This window comes from Parasteatoda tepidariorum, chromosome 3 (genome assembly GCF_982258835.1).
Source record: "Parasteatoda tepidariorum strain Cologne lab strain chromosome 3, Ptep-v5.0, whole genome shotgun sequence".
Taxonomy (NCBI): Eukaryota; Metazoa; Arthropoda; class Arachnida; order Araneae; family Theridiidae; genus Parasteatoda; species Parasteatoda tepidariorum.
Window position 1 is genome coordinate 71,686,318 of NC_141757.1, and position 17,930 is coordinate 71,704,247.

General features: G+C 27.6%; 1 protein-coding gene and 1 long non-coding RNA gene across 2 annotated transcripts in view; both read right to left on the reverse strand.

Annotated features, from left to right (window-relative positions):
• Positions 1-5: 5 nt before the first annotated feature.
• Adss (adenylosuccinate synthetase) overlaps positions 6-17,930 on the reverse strand; it is a 30,876-nt gene continuing 12,951 nt past the window's right edge. The window contains exons 11-13 of the mRNA XM_016059329.4: positions 4,230-4,327; positions 3,837-3,986; positions 6-1,209 (exon numbers count right to left, since the gene is read on the reverse strand). Of these exons, the coding sequence (XP_015914815.1) occupies positions 1,157-1,209; positions 3,837-3,986; positions 4,230-4,327 (301 nt within the window). The 3' untranslated portion in view covers positions 6-1,156. The remainder of the gene's footprint in view (positions 1,210-3,836; positions 3,987-4,229; positions 4,328-17,930) is intronic.
• On the reverse strand, positions 6,921-11,794 carry LOC147813892 (uncharacterized). Its single transcript, XR_015432598.1, has 2 exons — positions 11,657-11,794; positions 6,921-7,064 (listed from the first exon to the last, which is right to left on the reverse strand). It is a non-coding gene; the product is annotated as an uncharacterized LOC147813892 (long non-coding RNA).

Genomic DNA, 17,930 nt, shown 5'->3' on the forward strand with positions numbered 1-17,930 from the left:
AAAACTGAACAAAATTTGTAAACTTTATTTTCCAAAATTTTTCTAACAATGTAAAATTCAATGAAGAGCTAAAAATTACTTTAAAACTGAACAACCAACAGTGTGCATTCTTAGAATACTTTTTCAAAGTTGTTACATTTTCAATATTTAAACATAAGTACAAAAATATAACTTTTAGTAAAAATCAAAATTTACAAAGAAATTTCTGCAATATGGCTTAGATATTAACTAACAATCTTGAAGTTACAAACTATAACTCTTATTATTAGTTCTGCTTCCACTGAAAGCAAGCAAATGACTGAATATGAAGCATTAAAAGATCTTTAAGCTTGTGAAGATGCACTTTATGGACGGGTACATTTAGCAAATATAATAAAGTTAAATTTCTGAAAAATAATTTAATTTTATAACTAAGTACTATTTAATAAAATCATTCAGCGTTAAGCACATTCAAGACTTATATCAAAAATTTGTAAAAATACTGAAAGTAAAACCAAATAATGCTTAAGATAATTCTGAATATAGCATTTTGAAAATCGACGATGGTACAATTTACAATAGAGTTTAACAAACTTTTCATATTCAGTTCACATACTAGCCTTTTATAATTTGTTCAAAAAAATTTTAAGCATATTTAAAAAACACTTAATTTGATCAAGAATAAGTTGAAATAAACTCTAAAATAAAGTTATTTTTTCCCCTATTAAAAAAAGTAAATTTATATGCAATTAAACAGATTTTAAATATTTCGTAAAACCTATAATTTTGAATTGCTTTTCTAATAATAAAAAAACAAACAAATGTTACATTTTTTTTAGAATACCTATCAGCTTTTTTTATTCTTAAATGAAAAAGAAAGGTTTATTTAGTAATACTTATAAGACAGCAAATGGCAGAGATACAATACAAACAAAAATGCAATGATAAAAATACTTGAAATCCTTTTCTAAAGAAAATTAAAAATAAGATAAAATGCAAAGATCAAACAATATTTCAAATCTCTTTTTTAAAAAAAATCAATGCCATATTTTGAGACAAAAATCTTAAATCTTGCGACTCTTTTTTTGATCTTCAGAAGGAATTGAAATCACATGTAAAACCATCTTAAGGACAGAGGTCATAGTAATAATTCTGACAGTTATATGCAAATATAATTTCAAAATACTTCAATCATGGATGATCTATCTTTGCCGACTCCTATCCACTTCACTGAAACAAGTTGAAGTTTTAATTAACAATTTTAATTAAGAAAAACATAATAAGTTTGTACATAACATAAGAATTTCTTTGAATTTAAAAATTTTTTCAGCATATTTTTAATCATAAAAAGATTGTAATAAGAGGAAATTTCATTTTCTTTAGAACAATACACAATAGCTTATTTTGCATTTTAGAAGATATAAATAATAAATTAATTTAAACGTGAGAATAATGTATGAAAATGCAATGTAAGGAAAAACTCAAAATTTTCTGCATTTTCCCTGTTATTTTAGGTGATTTTTAAATTGTCAGTATTTTCAAGGTTTTTCTTGTACTCTCTGTGGAGTAGCAACCCTGATTTCTCAAATGCACATAGTGCCTGAATTGATGAGCGATTTATTATTATATTCACTTAGTTTTAAAAATAGTGGAAGGATATAGCACAGAAGAATTTTAATTAATGATTTGAAAGTAATCCAGAGTTAGAAAGTTTATCTTCTGTAGTACGAAATTCAGTTCTTGATCAACAAATTCGTGCTAATCAGCAGTATCTGCTGAATACTTTAAATGTAATCATCTTGGGGCATTATCTAGAAGACTTGGCAAATCGCAATCCTGTCTGTTCATCCCATTCCAGACGTCTAATCATTGAGAACAGAGTTCTCAAGTTGCTAAGTAGGATCTTAAAAGCAAGGTAAACCGTCTTAAAGAAAAAAACTGAAAAATTTCACTGCCGCAGATAACACTTGCAAGCTTTGGATTACTTTGAAATCATTAATTGGAATTTGCGTGTGGTATACCTAATGTTGTATGGCATCTTAAGTGAAGATGATATTAAATGACACATTAATTGTGACACTACCTTTTATGGAGAAACAATAAAGGTGGGACAAACTCTAGATAGAGACTTTGAATAAAATATTTGAATATGATGCTAGAGATATATATCAGAGCTACACTAAAGTATAGATCAGTTATGCCTCATTTCACAAAAAATTCAGAATTTAGATGCTTAGTGGATATAAAAAAGGAAACTTAATACAGTAAACCAAAGAATCCCACAACATTGAAACTCTTTGTAAATACAGTAGAACTTGAAATTTTACAACAATAAAATTTAAAATTTTAAGGCTCCTGGTTTCTTGAATAAAAAATAGCTATTTATATTTACAGGGAAAATATATAGATGAAAAAATATACAGAATTCAAAATATGTTGTGAATTGAGATGTACAGGAAAAAAAATTGATGTTTCATTATTTACCGAGTAGGTAATTAATTGGGTTACTTCTTTTAAAAATTTTATTAGCTGCTTGGTTTCTCATTAAAAATTACAGCAATTATTGAAGTATCAATTGAGATTAATTATTTTTTATTTCATATGAAAAAGCAGATCATAAATTTAGAAACTGCTAAATTCCTTTCCGCAAAAATAATAAATAAATGAATGAATGACACCTAAATTGCTCACTTTAAAACTTTAATTGGTATAAAATCTGTCAGGTTCTAAAAATTCTGAAAAAAAAAAAAAATTCTTGCTGTTAAAATCAGATGTTTGAAACAGTAGTTAATGGAATATTTGGCCATTTCAAAAGTAGCAGATATAATACATTGTATATATTTAGTAGACTATAGGGCCACTGCTTTTCAGTTTTGATTATATTTAATTCAATAAATTCAACATTTCAAAGTAATGAAGATATAGGATGTATAACTGAACATTACGGGTGTCAGAAGAAAATTTTAGATTAGAAAATTATCCTTTCCAGAGTTCAATTACTAGGTTTGCCACTATCCCTTATTAGCTAAAGCACTGAGCTGTTATTGAAAAGGATTGAGGTTGAAAACCTTGTCGTGTCTTGAAAACCTCCTAGCTTCAGAACGATAGGAATCAGCTTGTCTGGAAAACAAATGTGGTCGGCATATTCAGTATTATGGTGCAATTACCACCATCATGTTGTCTATCATTAAATTGAGGATCCTTAATATTCATGGCTCTCCTTGCACTTAAAAGGATATTGTCGAAATGCTTTTACTAAATATTAGATCTTCTGAAACATCAAATCATTAAATATTAAACTGCGAACTGAAAATAGAGAATGGAATGTTTTGTTTATGTTTTCATTGTCAATGTTTCAATTGTTTTATAGCTTTCAAGACTGAACACTTTTAGCAAAAATTATATTTTTATTTTAAGCACCCTATTTTGCAGTGAACTTAAAATTTAAAAAAAAAATAATAATAAAAAAAAAAAAAAAAAAAAAAAATAATAATAATAAAAAAAAAACTTTCAAAAAATTTATATTAAAAAAAAAAGGTCAGATTTGAGGGTCCAAAAACTGGACAATATGTTCAAAATGAACTAAAGGGGTATAAGGGTTCTTGTTTGGGAGCCTTGACAATCCCTTTGATCTGACTTTTTGGTATTTATTATAATCATTATTTAGAACATATATCAAATATATTAGTATAAATTAAGCGAATTTTTTGGGAGCTCTTAAAATGAAAGATCTTTAAAAACAGACAGCTACTCAATTGCACTGTCATTAAAGTTCTATTATTAATATTAAATTAGTGAAGTTAGACTTAAAACATTGATAATACATTAAATGGAGGAAATGAAAATATTTAGTCTACCTTTAACTTCAGCTAATTCTTCTATTGTGGATATGTATTTTTGGGCATTTTTTGGAAGCTCTGAAAAACTTCTAACTTTCTCAGTACTAGAATTCCAACCAGGAATAGTGATGTATTCCACTTCCACCTTTTGCAATTCAGAAGCACAAGCTGAAAAGAAAATTAAAACATAATAGTTTTTAATAAGTAGAATAAAGAAAAAGGTATTCTCGAACGTGAATCGTCTCTTTTCTATCAATTGTAATATAATTTTTTTTTTTAAAAAAGAGGGAAACTTCTACATCTTGTTAAATTTTTGTAATCTACAACCATTTTTTAAAGATATTAAGTTTAAAGAGTATTTCATTAATGAATAAAAATCAAAATTTTAAAATGAATAATATATAAACACACCTGGAGGTGCTAGTAATCTTTTTCCATTTAAATGATATGCAACACCAATTTTTATTTCCTTGAAAGTATCCAAAATGTCCAATTTTGTAACAGCAACCCTGAAAATAAAGCAAACATTAATGCAGTTTTGTGATACAGGAACAAAAACATTCAACAAATAAAAATTTATTAAATATTAAAAAAAATTTTGAAACTGTAAATATTTTATAAATATTTAAAAGAAAAAAATAAGGGTATGCAAAACATTAAAAAATAGTAATAAAAACTTGCATAAGTTTTTAAAGTTTTTTTTCCTCCCCCCAAAAAATTTATTTTTGACATTTTCTAAAACAATAAATCCTATTTAAAATAACTAAATTCAAAATAAATAACTTACAGTGTGTATAAGAAATATGTTATACATAAAGCAGATAACCAGTGATAATCAGAGTGAAATGGAACAAATGCTGTTATATAAATTTTTTATTTTAATATCAATGTTAGAAGTTTTATAGTTGTGTCTACCTTTACTGTTTAGAATATTGAATTTTCATTATTTTTACTAGCTAAAAAAGTATCTATTACTACCTAAATAATGGTCAGTTGAGCTAATTGAATAATACATTCAAAATTACAATGAACATAACCAAAAGCAGTAAATTTTGAAACTATGAAATATCTTGGTATTTCATTTTGATGCTTTAAATGATACATAATTCTTCTTGCATAATTATAATAATAACCATAAAATTCATACAGATATTAAAAACAAAATAGTAAGTAAAAACTTTTGTAATGATGATAGTAGAAGACAGAAATCAATGTTAAAAAATCGCAACAATATAAGAATAAAATAAGATATGCTTGGATGTTACGCAGGAGCATTATCTTAAGAGCACAGTGCATTACAAGAAAATTACAAATATTATAAAGGAGTGATAAAATAATGCATTTTACACTTTCGGTTTTATTTATCTTTTTGCTAGAGACGCTTGAGAGTGCATGCAATTTTAACAATATTAGTGATTTTTAATGTTGATTTTTGTCTTCAACAATAACTCTTAATTACTCACTCACAGCAGCTCATTAAATCTTTGTTAGAGATTTGGGGCACGATATAGGTCTACCTTTACGTGGTGTGATTTTGGCAACAGACAAAGAGATTTGTAAACTTTGGCATGTGGCTTCATATACACAGAACAATGTCCCATTTAGTACAATTAAGACTCTTAACGTGTTTGCAGTGATTTTTTACTCAGCCTGACTGTCTGGCTAGACATCTCAAAAATTAGTCTTTCTGGACATTTAATATACACATTGAGGTGATCACATAATTATAGAAGGCTACCAGATATTCTATTTTGGAATGCTTAGTGGGACTACCTGGGTCAAGCGTTACTGGGTAAAGGTTGCAATTACTTTTTTTTTGTTCCTTGTTTTTACTTGCTACCCATGCAGCAGAGATAAGTATTAATTACGTGAAAATAACGTTATAATGCCACAAGGTTAAAAGCAAAAAAACGTTTCCACCGAACGTTTTATTTACGTTTCAAGTGGTAGTCTCGAATCCGTTAAATAAACGTTAAAATTTGGGTTATTTTTAACGCAAAATTGACGCTTTTTTGCCTCTAGTTTGACTATGGTGAATTTTGATACCAATCTTTGACGTTAATTTAACGAAGTTTGTTTCTTTTTTATCGTATTTTTTACGCTAATTTAACTAAGTTTTTAACGTGAATTTTCAGTTTTATAAGATCCGTCTTTTTCACCATGAATATTTACGTGTTTTTAACGCTTATTTTTATTAAAATAACGCACATTTAACGTTATTTTAACCAAAATACAAACGGATTTAATCCGTACAATTTACGTATTATTATCAATATTTTTAACCCTTATTTTGAGTTAGGTGAATTAATAAACTTTTCGCGTAAATTTAACTAAATTAATTTCAATTTTAACGTAATTTTAATTTTTTTTAACTAAGAAGGGAAGAAACCATTCCGTATTTTAATGTTTACGCTGCACTAAAAAATATAGCATTTAAACTTTTAATTCTTATCAAACTAAAACTAAAATAACGCAAAACAGCCGATATTAATGCTTTTTTTTAAGAATCCTAGAAAAAGCTTTTTGTTTTTAATCTCATACTTTTTGTAAATTTTTACAATTCAAATTATAACTCAACGAATAAGGAATGCAAATCTTACTGCCTCTTCACAGCAACATACTAGTTTATTTACGAAGTTTCATGTCTCTCAGGAATTTTTAAAATTTTTCATGCCTAAAAGTTTGTAATATAAAGAATTGGTAGGAGAAAAAATTACTCAATACTTACATGATTTTCCAAACCCCTATGGAAAAAAAAAATTTTTTTTTTTTAGTTTAAATTAATAATTAAGAAGTCTACTGCTCTCCTTAAATCCATGTTTCCAAATTGCTTGCTTGAAATTATCTACTCTTCTGGAATGCTTTTGGGTTCATTATTTTTTTTTTATTTTTTAGTTTTTAGCTTGAAAAATTTAACTAAAATTTACTTTAACACACACATGAAGTAAAAAAAAATATATATTAACCAAATTTACCATTTGATTTGTTTACTTACAAAAATTAAAATTTTTCTAAGTCGTATGTTCGTAAAAATTACAATTTTTAATCCAGATGAGCAGTTAACTTAATAATTTTAAATACAGAAAAAAACATTAAATCAAATAAGATTTATTAAGTTTTATTTATTTTACAACTATCATACAATATACAGATTTACAATTATAACACATCGCCACAGATCTGAAATATATCTATTCATAACTTCTTCCACCCTGCTGTTAGTATCACCTCTTCACTGCAATGTACCTGGAAAACAAATAACTATTTTAGCATATGAAAAAAAAATATGCCGGACAATAATATTAAAATGTTTCAACCAACAGTAGATTTCTAAAACGAAGCAATACTGACTAGATAAAATACAGAGTTAAATAAAATGTAAAAAAAAAAAAAAATATTAAAACTGTTTATTATTTTCATGGAATTTCTACTAAATATATATCGATTGAGTACATCCAAATATTTAGATATAAGAAAATCTATTTTACAAATTTTACTCACATATTACACGACAAAATTACATACATATACAGCACAAATCTGAATTAGAATAGTATTTAACAATTTTTTTTATTTTTTATCCTAGCTAAATCTTACATTGAAGCCAACAGCAAGTTATAAACAAAACAAAAAATTATTTTTTGTGTGGCTCGGAGGAGAACTCCTCCAGGCTTTTAGTCTGGTGTTGTCGGCTGCTATGGTAACAAGTAAGGGCACATTTCTAATGGGGGAACAATGGAGAAATAAAGGTGTCAATTGGTTTACCCCCGCTGATCTAAAATCAAGACAAAACTATTCACAAAACACCCCTATTTGAAATGACTTTTTCTCATAACCACAGTACTTGCCACGACTTTCTGTTTATTTACTTATCATCAGAATTTTATTTTCCTCTCTCATTTTTTTCTTGCTCCTTAGCTGCAATTTTCATTCCTCTTCAGAATATTTTGCAAGAACTTTGTAGTTCAGAAACACAATTCCATTAGTTTCAGTTACGTAATTTTTAATTTCTCATTTATTAAAACAGTAAAAATACTATGCCTTTTAACACAAACAGTATCTTTAATATACAAAAGGAGTAATTTTAACAAATTCAGTAATTTATTAAACTATATATTATTTAGTTCAAGTGAAGAATTACATTTTACAATTGCCTCTGTTAAAGCTTTTTTAAACAAAAAATGGTTAATTTAAAAGTTCTTTAATTTCTGGAAAATCACTGCTAAAACTTAACACTTTACTCCAAAATACATTAGAAAGCTGTTTGGAGATTTAGAAATTCATTTCGACAACGGAATTCTTAGTAATGGTGGGGCATTAGCTTCCAGGGTGGGAAAAATAGGTTCTGTGTTCCTTGACCCTAGTGTGTTACTATCAGGTTGCTTGGGGGCAGTAAATACCTTATTTGTTTAAACCACTTTAAAAGGACAGGATAAAAAAATTTACACACAAAACACAGTTTTTGGAGAAATATTTTAATAAATATTTCTTCGAAAAATGTGATAAAATGAAAGGAACACAATGGTGTTAGCTAATTGTAGCAACATGACAGAATGTTTGGAGTAATGCAGTATAGCAATTTTGGACTATAGAAACAATTCGGAGGAACAGCTTTAAACTTAAAATTGTTTAACAAAATAATAATTTTATTCTTGGAACTAATTAGAAATTATCGTTCTTAATGCTGCATATATATATATATGAGCAAAACAAAATTACCAACTTTCCACACCCTTGCAAAAAAATTAAATTAAAAATTTTTTTGAACAAGTATAGAGCAGATATATCAAAAAAAGTTTTAACTTATTTAAAGATGTGAAAACAAATATATATTTTTTTGTCAAACTGTAATTCATATAGTTTGTAGTAGTGATAATTTCCATTGTATAATACTTAATTGTATAATACTTTTGATAACTACTTAATTTACGAGATATATAAGTTTTCTGCAATATTAGACATTTAACATAAATTTTACTTAATAGTTTTTGTTAAAATAAAAAGTTTGAACATAAGTATGCTAAATGTAAACAGTAAAATGCAAGAAATTATAATAAATTAATGAAGACTAGTCAGGCTAACTCTTTTAGAAAAAAGTAAGCATTTTTTGCAACCTTGATATACACAATGAATCGTGTTTTAAAACATTTTAATCATTAATACTTTAACACCAAATAATAAACACAAAAACATTCACTTGGTAAAAATAAGATATTTAGATAAAAGATGTTTTCAAACAGTATGAAATCAAAAAATTTTTCATTTAATGTAAGCATTATAATATAGTGCAGGAGTTATTGAAAAAAAAACTTTATAAAAATAAAAGTGATTATTAATATTTTTTTATTGTGATGATTATTTACAAAATGCGAAGAAGCAAATAAAGTGTGTGTTTTCCCACCAACAAAATATGAGAATATCACCCATAATGTGATACTATGATACTTTATAAAAATAAAGTATCATAGACAGATATGTCATATAAATAGAAAATATCATAGGTATAGTCATAGATATAAAATCATTGATTAAAGTTAACAATATTGAAAGTTCAATTTCTCATATGCGGAATTGTAGAAAACTGCAGAAGTACACAAATAAATAAATAAATATAAACATATATACAATTGGCTTTTTTAAAAATTGAAACAAGGATAATTTGAAATCTTGTGGCAGAATGTTTTTGAGCTATCTGCGACTAAACTCTCCAGCACTAATATCTAATTGCAAAATACATTTAATACAAACAAACACACATGTTGCTAATTTAAAATGGCAAATACTCTGTGTTAACAAAAAAAAAAAAAATAATACTGATTTTCTTAATTTAGCATGAAATATTTCTTTTTAATATTATGGGTGATATTCTCATATTTTGTTGGTGGGAAAACACACACTTTATTTGCTTCTTCACATTTTGCAAATAATCATAACAATAAAAAAATATTGAATATCATGAAATCCATAGTAGTAATTGCCCCCCTCCCCCCCCCCAAAAAAAATATATATGATGTAATTATGTAAATTGGACTGCTCAAAAGCGTGTTACACTTTGAAATTAGGTTGTAATAAATAATATCGTATAAAAAATATTAGATTTAAAAACTAAGGAGAAATCAACATCTATAACTTCCAAAAATTAGATAGAATTTCAAAAAAATAAATAGATAGCCTTAAAAAAATAGATACTCAAATGCACGATTCGAGTTTTCCATATTGTTTAAATATATCAAGATGGTTAAGAACCAAATGAAAATCAGTATCAATAACTGCCGAAAATATCATCGAAACGTTACGTCGATTTATGATATCAGTGAAAATTGTGTGTGCCAAAAACTGATTATCAAAATGCATGATTCAAATATTGCATGTTCAAATATTTCTGTAAAAAAGAAATGTAATATTTTCTTCTTTTCAAGAGAAAAATCCATAGCTGCAAACCTCTAGTTATAAAAATGCTGATGATAGACAAGAAAAATGCAGAAGGTTCGCAACTGCATACTAATTACTAATAAATTTATTTTTAAAAAAATACTCCCCTTTTTTTTTAAAACAAGAAAAGGTAAAAAAATTTTTTAAAAATTTTGACCAGCTACTTGAAGGTACTATATTCATTTATTAATTCTTGATTAAAGGGAAATATATAAAATTTTAAGACACATTAAAATTAGTTTAATTACACTATAATAGTATGCACTATATATAAACTCAATGGAAATTATGGAGAAAGAATTACATCAAAAAAATTTTTTTTTGCAAAGATCCTTTAGTAGCACCTTTTGCTTTAACTAAAAATTCTTTCAAAACAATGTATTTCTTCTTTAGACTTAATTATTAAAAGTTTTTCGAGCAGACTGCTCATCAGACATTGATGAGCAGAATTGAGTCCTAGTTTTTTTACCACAGAAAACAACCTTTCGCATTCAGCATTGCTGTGGGGTATAGTCAATACAGTCTGACTTAAACAAAATACTAGCTATCGGGCGACCGGGTAAAATGCAGAAGATCTTATCTTCTGAGCGTAAAAGCAGAAAAAAATAGCTAAAATAAGTAAATATGCGGATAGCTTCTGCAAAATGCAGAAGGGTTGGCAGCTATGAAAATCTCTATGCAAGAACTATGTAAAATTCTGCAACAATGTCGCCGTGCCGTTGCGATTCTGCCACGGAGATTTGAAATACTAAGCAATTTGTATAAATCTTAATTCCCCGAGAATTTCCAATTGATGTTGTTAATTCCTTTTATAATTCATTTGAATGTTTGGTTTGAGTAGCCTCAGCCTTTAAATGATTCATCATGTATGATCGCTGAAGAATTCATAAAAGCAAAATAGAAGTTTCAGAATTTGTTTAAACTTATCAAAGACTATGAATAAAAAGACTAATTTAATGCAGATAAAGCACATATTTTTTAAGTGCCAGTGAAATAAAACATTGGAACAGCAAATATAGTGGAGGTAAAAACAGTAACAGTTTACCATTCTACTTGATACTAACGGTGAATCTTACACCAGAAACTTTTATTATAAATATAGTGCAAATGCTGATGATTGTGCATCAAATCATTAGGATTCTACAGTACATGTAAAATATATTTACAATATATGATAATTCATTTTAAGAGACAAGTTTTTGAGTACTTTTATTTGTTGTTATTGAAGCATGGGCAGCCTATGTAAACAATTTTTAATTACTATTTTTAATATCAGTAAAAGTTATTTGAAATAATTTTTAACAGTTGATTTGTTCATGTTTATAATTTCAAGAAATTTTTTTTACCCATTTTTAAGTACAAGAAAAAAGGAAACAATTCAAATACAGTTATTTCTTTAGACATACTTAATTCAGGAACCTTCAAATGAGACTTGATGGAGCTTCATACTCAAAGCCAGATCCTTTCCAAAGACCTTCCTCAGAAGTACATCAATAGATTATGAAAAAGAAAATTCATTCAGTTAATATGTTTAAAAACATAGAAATTATTCAAACATATTTTGTTTTGTTTATATGGGCATATTTATTATTCAGAACTAGCGAGGTAAGGAGTAATGGTTTGGCAGAATGTTAGCTAAAAAAATGGTGAAATGCAGAATATATTTCTATAGCAATATTTTTTTTTAAAAAAAATTCATTAATAAATATTTTTTACGAATAAATAAGCTTATTTATAATTGGAAATTACTCCATGCTTATCTATATTAGTGGAATGGGCTAAAGGGAATACAAAAAATTAAACAAGAAATACTTATAAAAAAACTAAAGTTATAAAGTAAAATAGAAAGAAAAAAAAATATCATAATTGTTACAACAAAGCTTCTATGCTAAGAATAATATTTTCTGCAAAGCAGTATCCATAAAGCAACATTAACTAAAATATAATCTATTAGAAATATGTTATTAAAATGCTGTGTTACTAACAAAAACAAAAGATTATATACAAATGTAAAACAGAAAAATCTATTTTAATTCTCAAAATAAAATTTTAAAGCTTTACATCTCAGCTTTCCAATTATCATATTTTCCAGATAAGAATAAAGTCATTAGAAACTTTCTTAATTACTGTGTCATACACTTAATAAAAACAAAGTTTTTTAGAAATGTAAAAAGCTAAGTAAAAACCAAGACAAAAATTGTTTAAAAGAAAAATCTAGCAATAAAAATTTCAATTGAACTTTTTCACCTACAAGGGGTCTGTCTACGTTTTTCTGAGAGGTACCTATTTTGTGAAAATTTAGATATAATTTGTGAAAAATTAAAAACTATATTAAAAAATCAACACAAAAATATGGATTTATCGTTTCTTAAGGAATACGAAAATAAAATTACAAGAAAAAGTATTTTGTGAAACTGTTTTTCCTAAAGTTGATTTTGTGAAGGTACCGCTAAACGGTAGTAAATTCGGCCTAGACCAGAGGTGTCAAACTCAATTTTGCAGAGGGCCATATATTAAATTTAGAATATGTAGGCGGGCCAGATGCAAATAAAAAAAATGTACTGAATTATTATAAAATTTTCTTTATCTAATTATATAGTTTATAATATATGGTTGTTAAAAATCATATCAAAGTTATAAAAGATGGTTATTATTTTGTGCTCGAGGATCCAGATACGTGACTTCTCTTGTTTTTGACAAGCTATTTGATGTCCGGTTTCATATTTGTTATAATTATTTTAAGAATTGATTGGAGATGTTCATTCGTAAGTCTTGTGCGATGTTTGTTCTTTTTTATTTTCATGACGGAAAACATCTGCTCCCATAAATAGGTGCTACCAAACATGCTGCATGATTTTTTAATTCTGGGTAGTTATCCAAACTCTTGAAATACTGTGCATAAAATGTAAGAGCGTTAACCTCTTCAAATTTTTCTTTCAAAATACTGTCCGATTGAAGATTTATCAACTCCATTTGCAAATGAACTGGTGTCTGTGAAGCTTCAAAATCGAATGGATTGTTGAAAATTGGGAATTCCGTTTCATTCATTTTGTGGAAGCCTTCAAAACGATTGTTGAATTCCGTGATGAGATTTTTCAGAAGTTGAGAATATTGATCCAATTTCTTTGTGGTTCACTGTGCCAAATGATTTTAAATGAGGGTAATGATCCAAAGTTTGATTTTTACCTGATTTTCCCACAGCCTTGACTTTGTTTCAAAGGCTTGAATACATGAATACATTTGAGTGACAATCAGATTTTACATTCAGATCAGTCAAGTGTTAATTCATGTCTACCAAAAAGGCACAATCAATCCACTAGTCATTGTCATAATCAATTGGGTTACCTTTTTCTAACATGAAAGCTTGAATAGGGTCACGTAATTGAAAAAATCTTTCTAAAACTACTCTTCGACTTAGCCAACGAACTTCGGTGAAATTAGGGACATCAAAAAAATTTTCGTCCAAATCTTGTAAAAACTGCCTGAACTGTCGGTGATTTAGTCCTCTGCTCCTTATAGAATTTACTATTTTAATTATAGGTTGCATGAAATGGTCCATTTTTAAATGTTTGGATGCGAATGATTCCTGATGAATTATACAGGGAAATCCCACAAAATTCCATGATGCTTTCTGTTTTAATTTAGTTACAACTCCCAAATGTTTGCCAGCTTTGGCAGGAGCGCCATCCATAGTTGTGCTGCTAAGTATATTCCAGTCGAAGATTCCGCTTGTTGCTAAGAAATGGCGTTACTGTCTATCTCTCTCGCTTGTCTAGGCACGCGCTGCCCTTGAAATTACTTATAAATGTAGTGTGCACATTTCAAAACTTCCGTAGAGAAATCGAGTGAAGTCTAAAAGCTCTAAAAAACACGATTCTTCTTTCTGTGACACATCGCGATCGCGGGCCGTATTGATACGAACCGGGGGCCGGATGTGGCCCGCGGGCCGTATCTTTGACATGACTGGCCTAGACAGACCCCTGCCTAGGCATGTTTTTAGAATACAGTAACTATAAAAGAATTAAAAAAGTTTTAAACAGCAATGTAAATTTAAATAAAAGCTTGAATAAGAATAATTCTAAAGATAATTTAATATTGAAAATTAGTGCAATTATTTTCCTTATCGTGTTAGCTGATAAATTTCAAAAACTGTTTCAAAAATAAGAAGAAAAATTTCCAGTAAATGTTCAACTGGGTGATTTTTTATTATTTTTTTTTAAAGATATCATGTTGCAAAATAAATAGTCAAAAGACTATTTTGTCCATGTGAGATTTTCTCTTGCAATAGCTTGTTAAGACGATACTTCCACGACATTTTGGCTGAAGAACCATCTGCTATACTCTTGTAAAATTTATACCAATCAAGCGTGTTTAACCCTCGGTTCTTTAAAAAGGTAAAGTTAAAAGAAACTGCCATGAATCACAACTGCTACTACTCAACTGTTTTAAAAATGCAACAACTAATAGTTTTTATACTTTATAAGACAATAGTAGGTAAGTAGATAAGACAGCTCAAATTAATAACAATATGACAGGACTGTTTCACACATAAAACTTGTCTCGTCTTATTTGCTAATAAAAATACCATCTCGTACTGAGTAGGCAAAACAGAAATAAAAATGCCCGTATCATGATCTGCCGGTGAATAATCACTATATCTTCTAAGCAACTTCCATGCAGCAACCAGGAGGAACTAAAAAAAATTAACGAGCGGAGATCAACTTGAAGAGTATAACTCGCAGCTACATTTTGCACACCTTTACATATTCTTTTAAAAAGTTAGCAGTTGGCATAACTGCTCACAATACAGAAGTAACCCTAATAGGGGATTAAAAGTTTAATGAGTATTTCTATGTTGTTACCTATGGCTAAATATTCATAAACTTCCAGCGATCCACGAAAAATTAAATATCTCAGAATGGGAATAACTCAAAGAATATAAGTTGTAGCAACCCTCAGGAAAACTTCTACTACATACTTCTTTTTAAATTTTTGCAAAGTACAAAATCTTATTATTTTTTTTTTTTTTTGCTTCAACATTTTTAGTTGGCACAAACTAGTTCAAATAGGGAAACATCCCCTTTTATTTGATTCATTAAATCAGGGGATAAATGAACAACGGCAGAATAATCGGCACGTGTTGGCAACTTCTGGTATCGGAGAAACTGAAAGAAAGAAAAAAAATCACAGAAAGGGACCAACTCGAAAGATATAACTTGTAACCATCTGGCAAACATTTATGTTTTTTTTGTTTTTTTTTAAACTTCAAGTTTATATCTATTTGGTAGCTTGGCTATAGTAGTTTGTGCGACAGATTAAGATACGGAAATATCCCCTAAAATTAGTGAAACTGAAAAATTTACATTATAAATCTAGCTAAAATTCTTTTCTACTCTGGAAAATTTGTTTATCATCACCTGTGGCAGAATAATCAACAAGTCTTGGTAACTTCCAGTGGCTATCATCACACTGAAAACAAAACATGGGTAGAAACTAAGGGTATATCTTGTAGCCACTACCCCCTGGCAAACCTCTACATGTTTTCTTTTTTAAATGTATGCAAGTTTGAAATCCACAATAGTAGGTACAGTACAACAAATCACAGATGGAAAATATCCCCTCTACTCATATTTTTGTGTGTGAAGTCAACCATGATTAATAACATTTAAGTATTATCTTCAGAATAATGCTTATAATTGTTACTTTTTGTTAATTGTTATTTATTACAGCAACAAAATTTGCCAGGTGAATAAAATAATGCAGCATTAATTTAATAATTTTGATAATTAAAGCTTTAAAACGGAAATTTTCTTTACAAAAGATCGCAACTAGTTTAACTTATTTCAGATTAATATTCCTTCATTAAGCTTAGGTGCCATCAGAATACTTTTAAAATATTCATGATTTTATTAAAAATATCTCAACTGCATAACAATCGTATATAAGGGTCTGTATTTCATCTCTTTACATTTTATGCTCAGTAAATGAGAATCAACAAATTCTCTTGCTTTTTTCCAAAATCGTTACGTTTTGTCATAGTTTGTTAAACTTCGCAAATGATAGGCTTAGAATATTTGTGTTTATTTCAAGCAGAATTAACTACAATAATTTACTTTCTTTGATAGTGAAGCATTATAATGAATTAACATTCTAAATAGTAAAAATTAAAGTAAGGAATAAAAGAACTTACCATTGAATTTGGCGTATGTAAATACACTATAGAATAGCTATATCACGCGTGCAACAAATGTAAATAAGCGTTGTCTAGTGTAGGGGTAGCAGTCCTTGTGTAGAAATTGTGCCCACGGAAAAGGAGTGAAAAGTTGAAACTCAGTATCATTTAATGCATTTGTAAAACAAAAACTCAAATAACTGGAAGCAATGTGGAACATTACTTTTGAATCTATATTGTGAATCAATTTATTTCTCGTCTATTTTTGATTTTTCATCTTATTTTTCTTATTATTATTCTAATTAAACCTGGAATAAAATGCTACATTGTAGAATAACTTTCATATAATATTTTTAATAAAGTTAAATAAAACTGTCGAGCATTTTTAAAAAATTATTACTATTTTACATTTTTAAAAAAGTATTACTATTTGTTATGTAGTGTTATTATCATTTCAGAGATATAATAGTATTTTATTTTAACTAGTATAATATTATTTGAATAGCTTGTACATAAAAAACCCCAATTTTAATGCTTTTTATAATTTTTATGAATTCATAAAAATTGCTGTTTTATGCTCTGGAAATGTAAAATTTTTATAACAATAATTTATTATAAAAGAAAAACATGGATAAATATTATAAATTAAGATAACTGCTCCGAAAGACATACAAGATTATTTAAAATACGTGATTATTCATTTTAAAACTTTACACTTTTTTGCTTCCTCTAACCAGTAACTTCACTTCCAATCGAAGATTTGATAGTTAGAGGATCGTACTATAGTAATTTAACTAAATGAGACATTAACTATGTTATATTTTAAAACTGTAAAACTAACAATGTACATTGATTTTTTTGTGCATCAGATAGGCTGATCAATGAACCATAAATTGTAGGATTTCTATTTCATCTGAAATGAGAGTAAGAAAGATATTGTAGAATACATTCTACGTTAGGTCTTCCATCAAATCAAAAAGATTTAATCTAACTACATCCACCAATATAAAAGTTTTATCGAATAACATAATATGGGATCAACATGTACATTTATTTATCTCTGGTTAATTTTAATTATTATATCGTGATTACACGTTATTTCTCAAATTTCGTGCTTATTTTTTGTTTTTCTCGCCTGCGTGGGTAAAGATTTTACATACATTAATTGGCATGCATAAATGCATGGTCTCATGATTTAGGTATCATTTTTAGTTGTTGGTGATGACCGTGTTAAAAATAATAGTTTGAAAAAATTCCTAAAATATTTATTACATAAAAAAATACACATTTAAATAAAAAGCACATTTTAAATCACGATTTCAATTGAAAAAAAGAAAAAAAAGAGGTAATATAATGGATTTGAAAACTTTATTATAACAAAAAGGGTAAAAAAGGGCGTCGAGTTGTTAACATTCCCCGTGGATCAAGTTATTTTCATATAATATATTAAAAATTTTATATTTAATTTTAGCTGGAAGGATCCATTTTCGTTGAACGTTCCGTTTCCC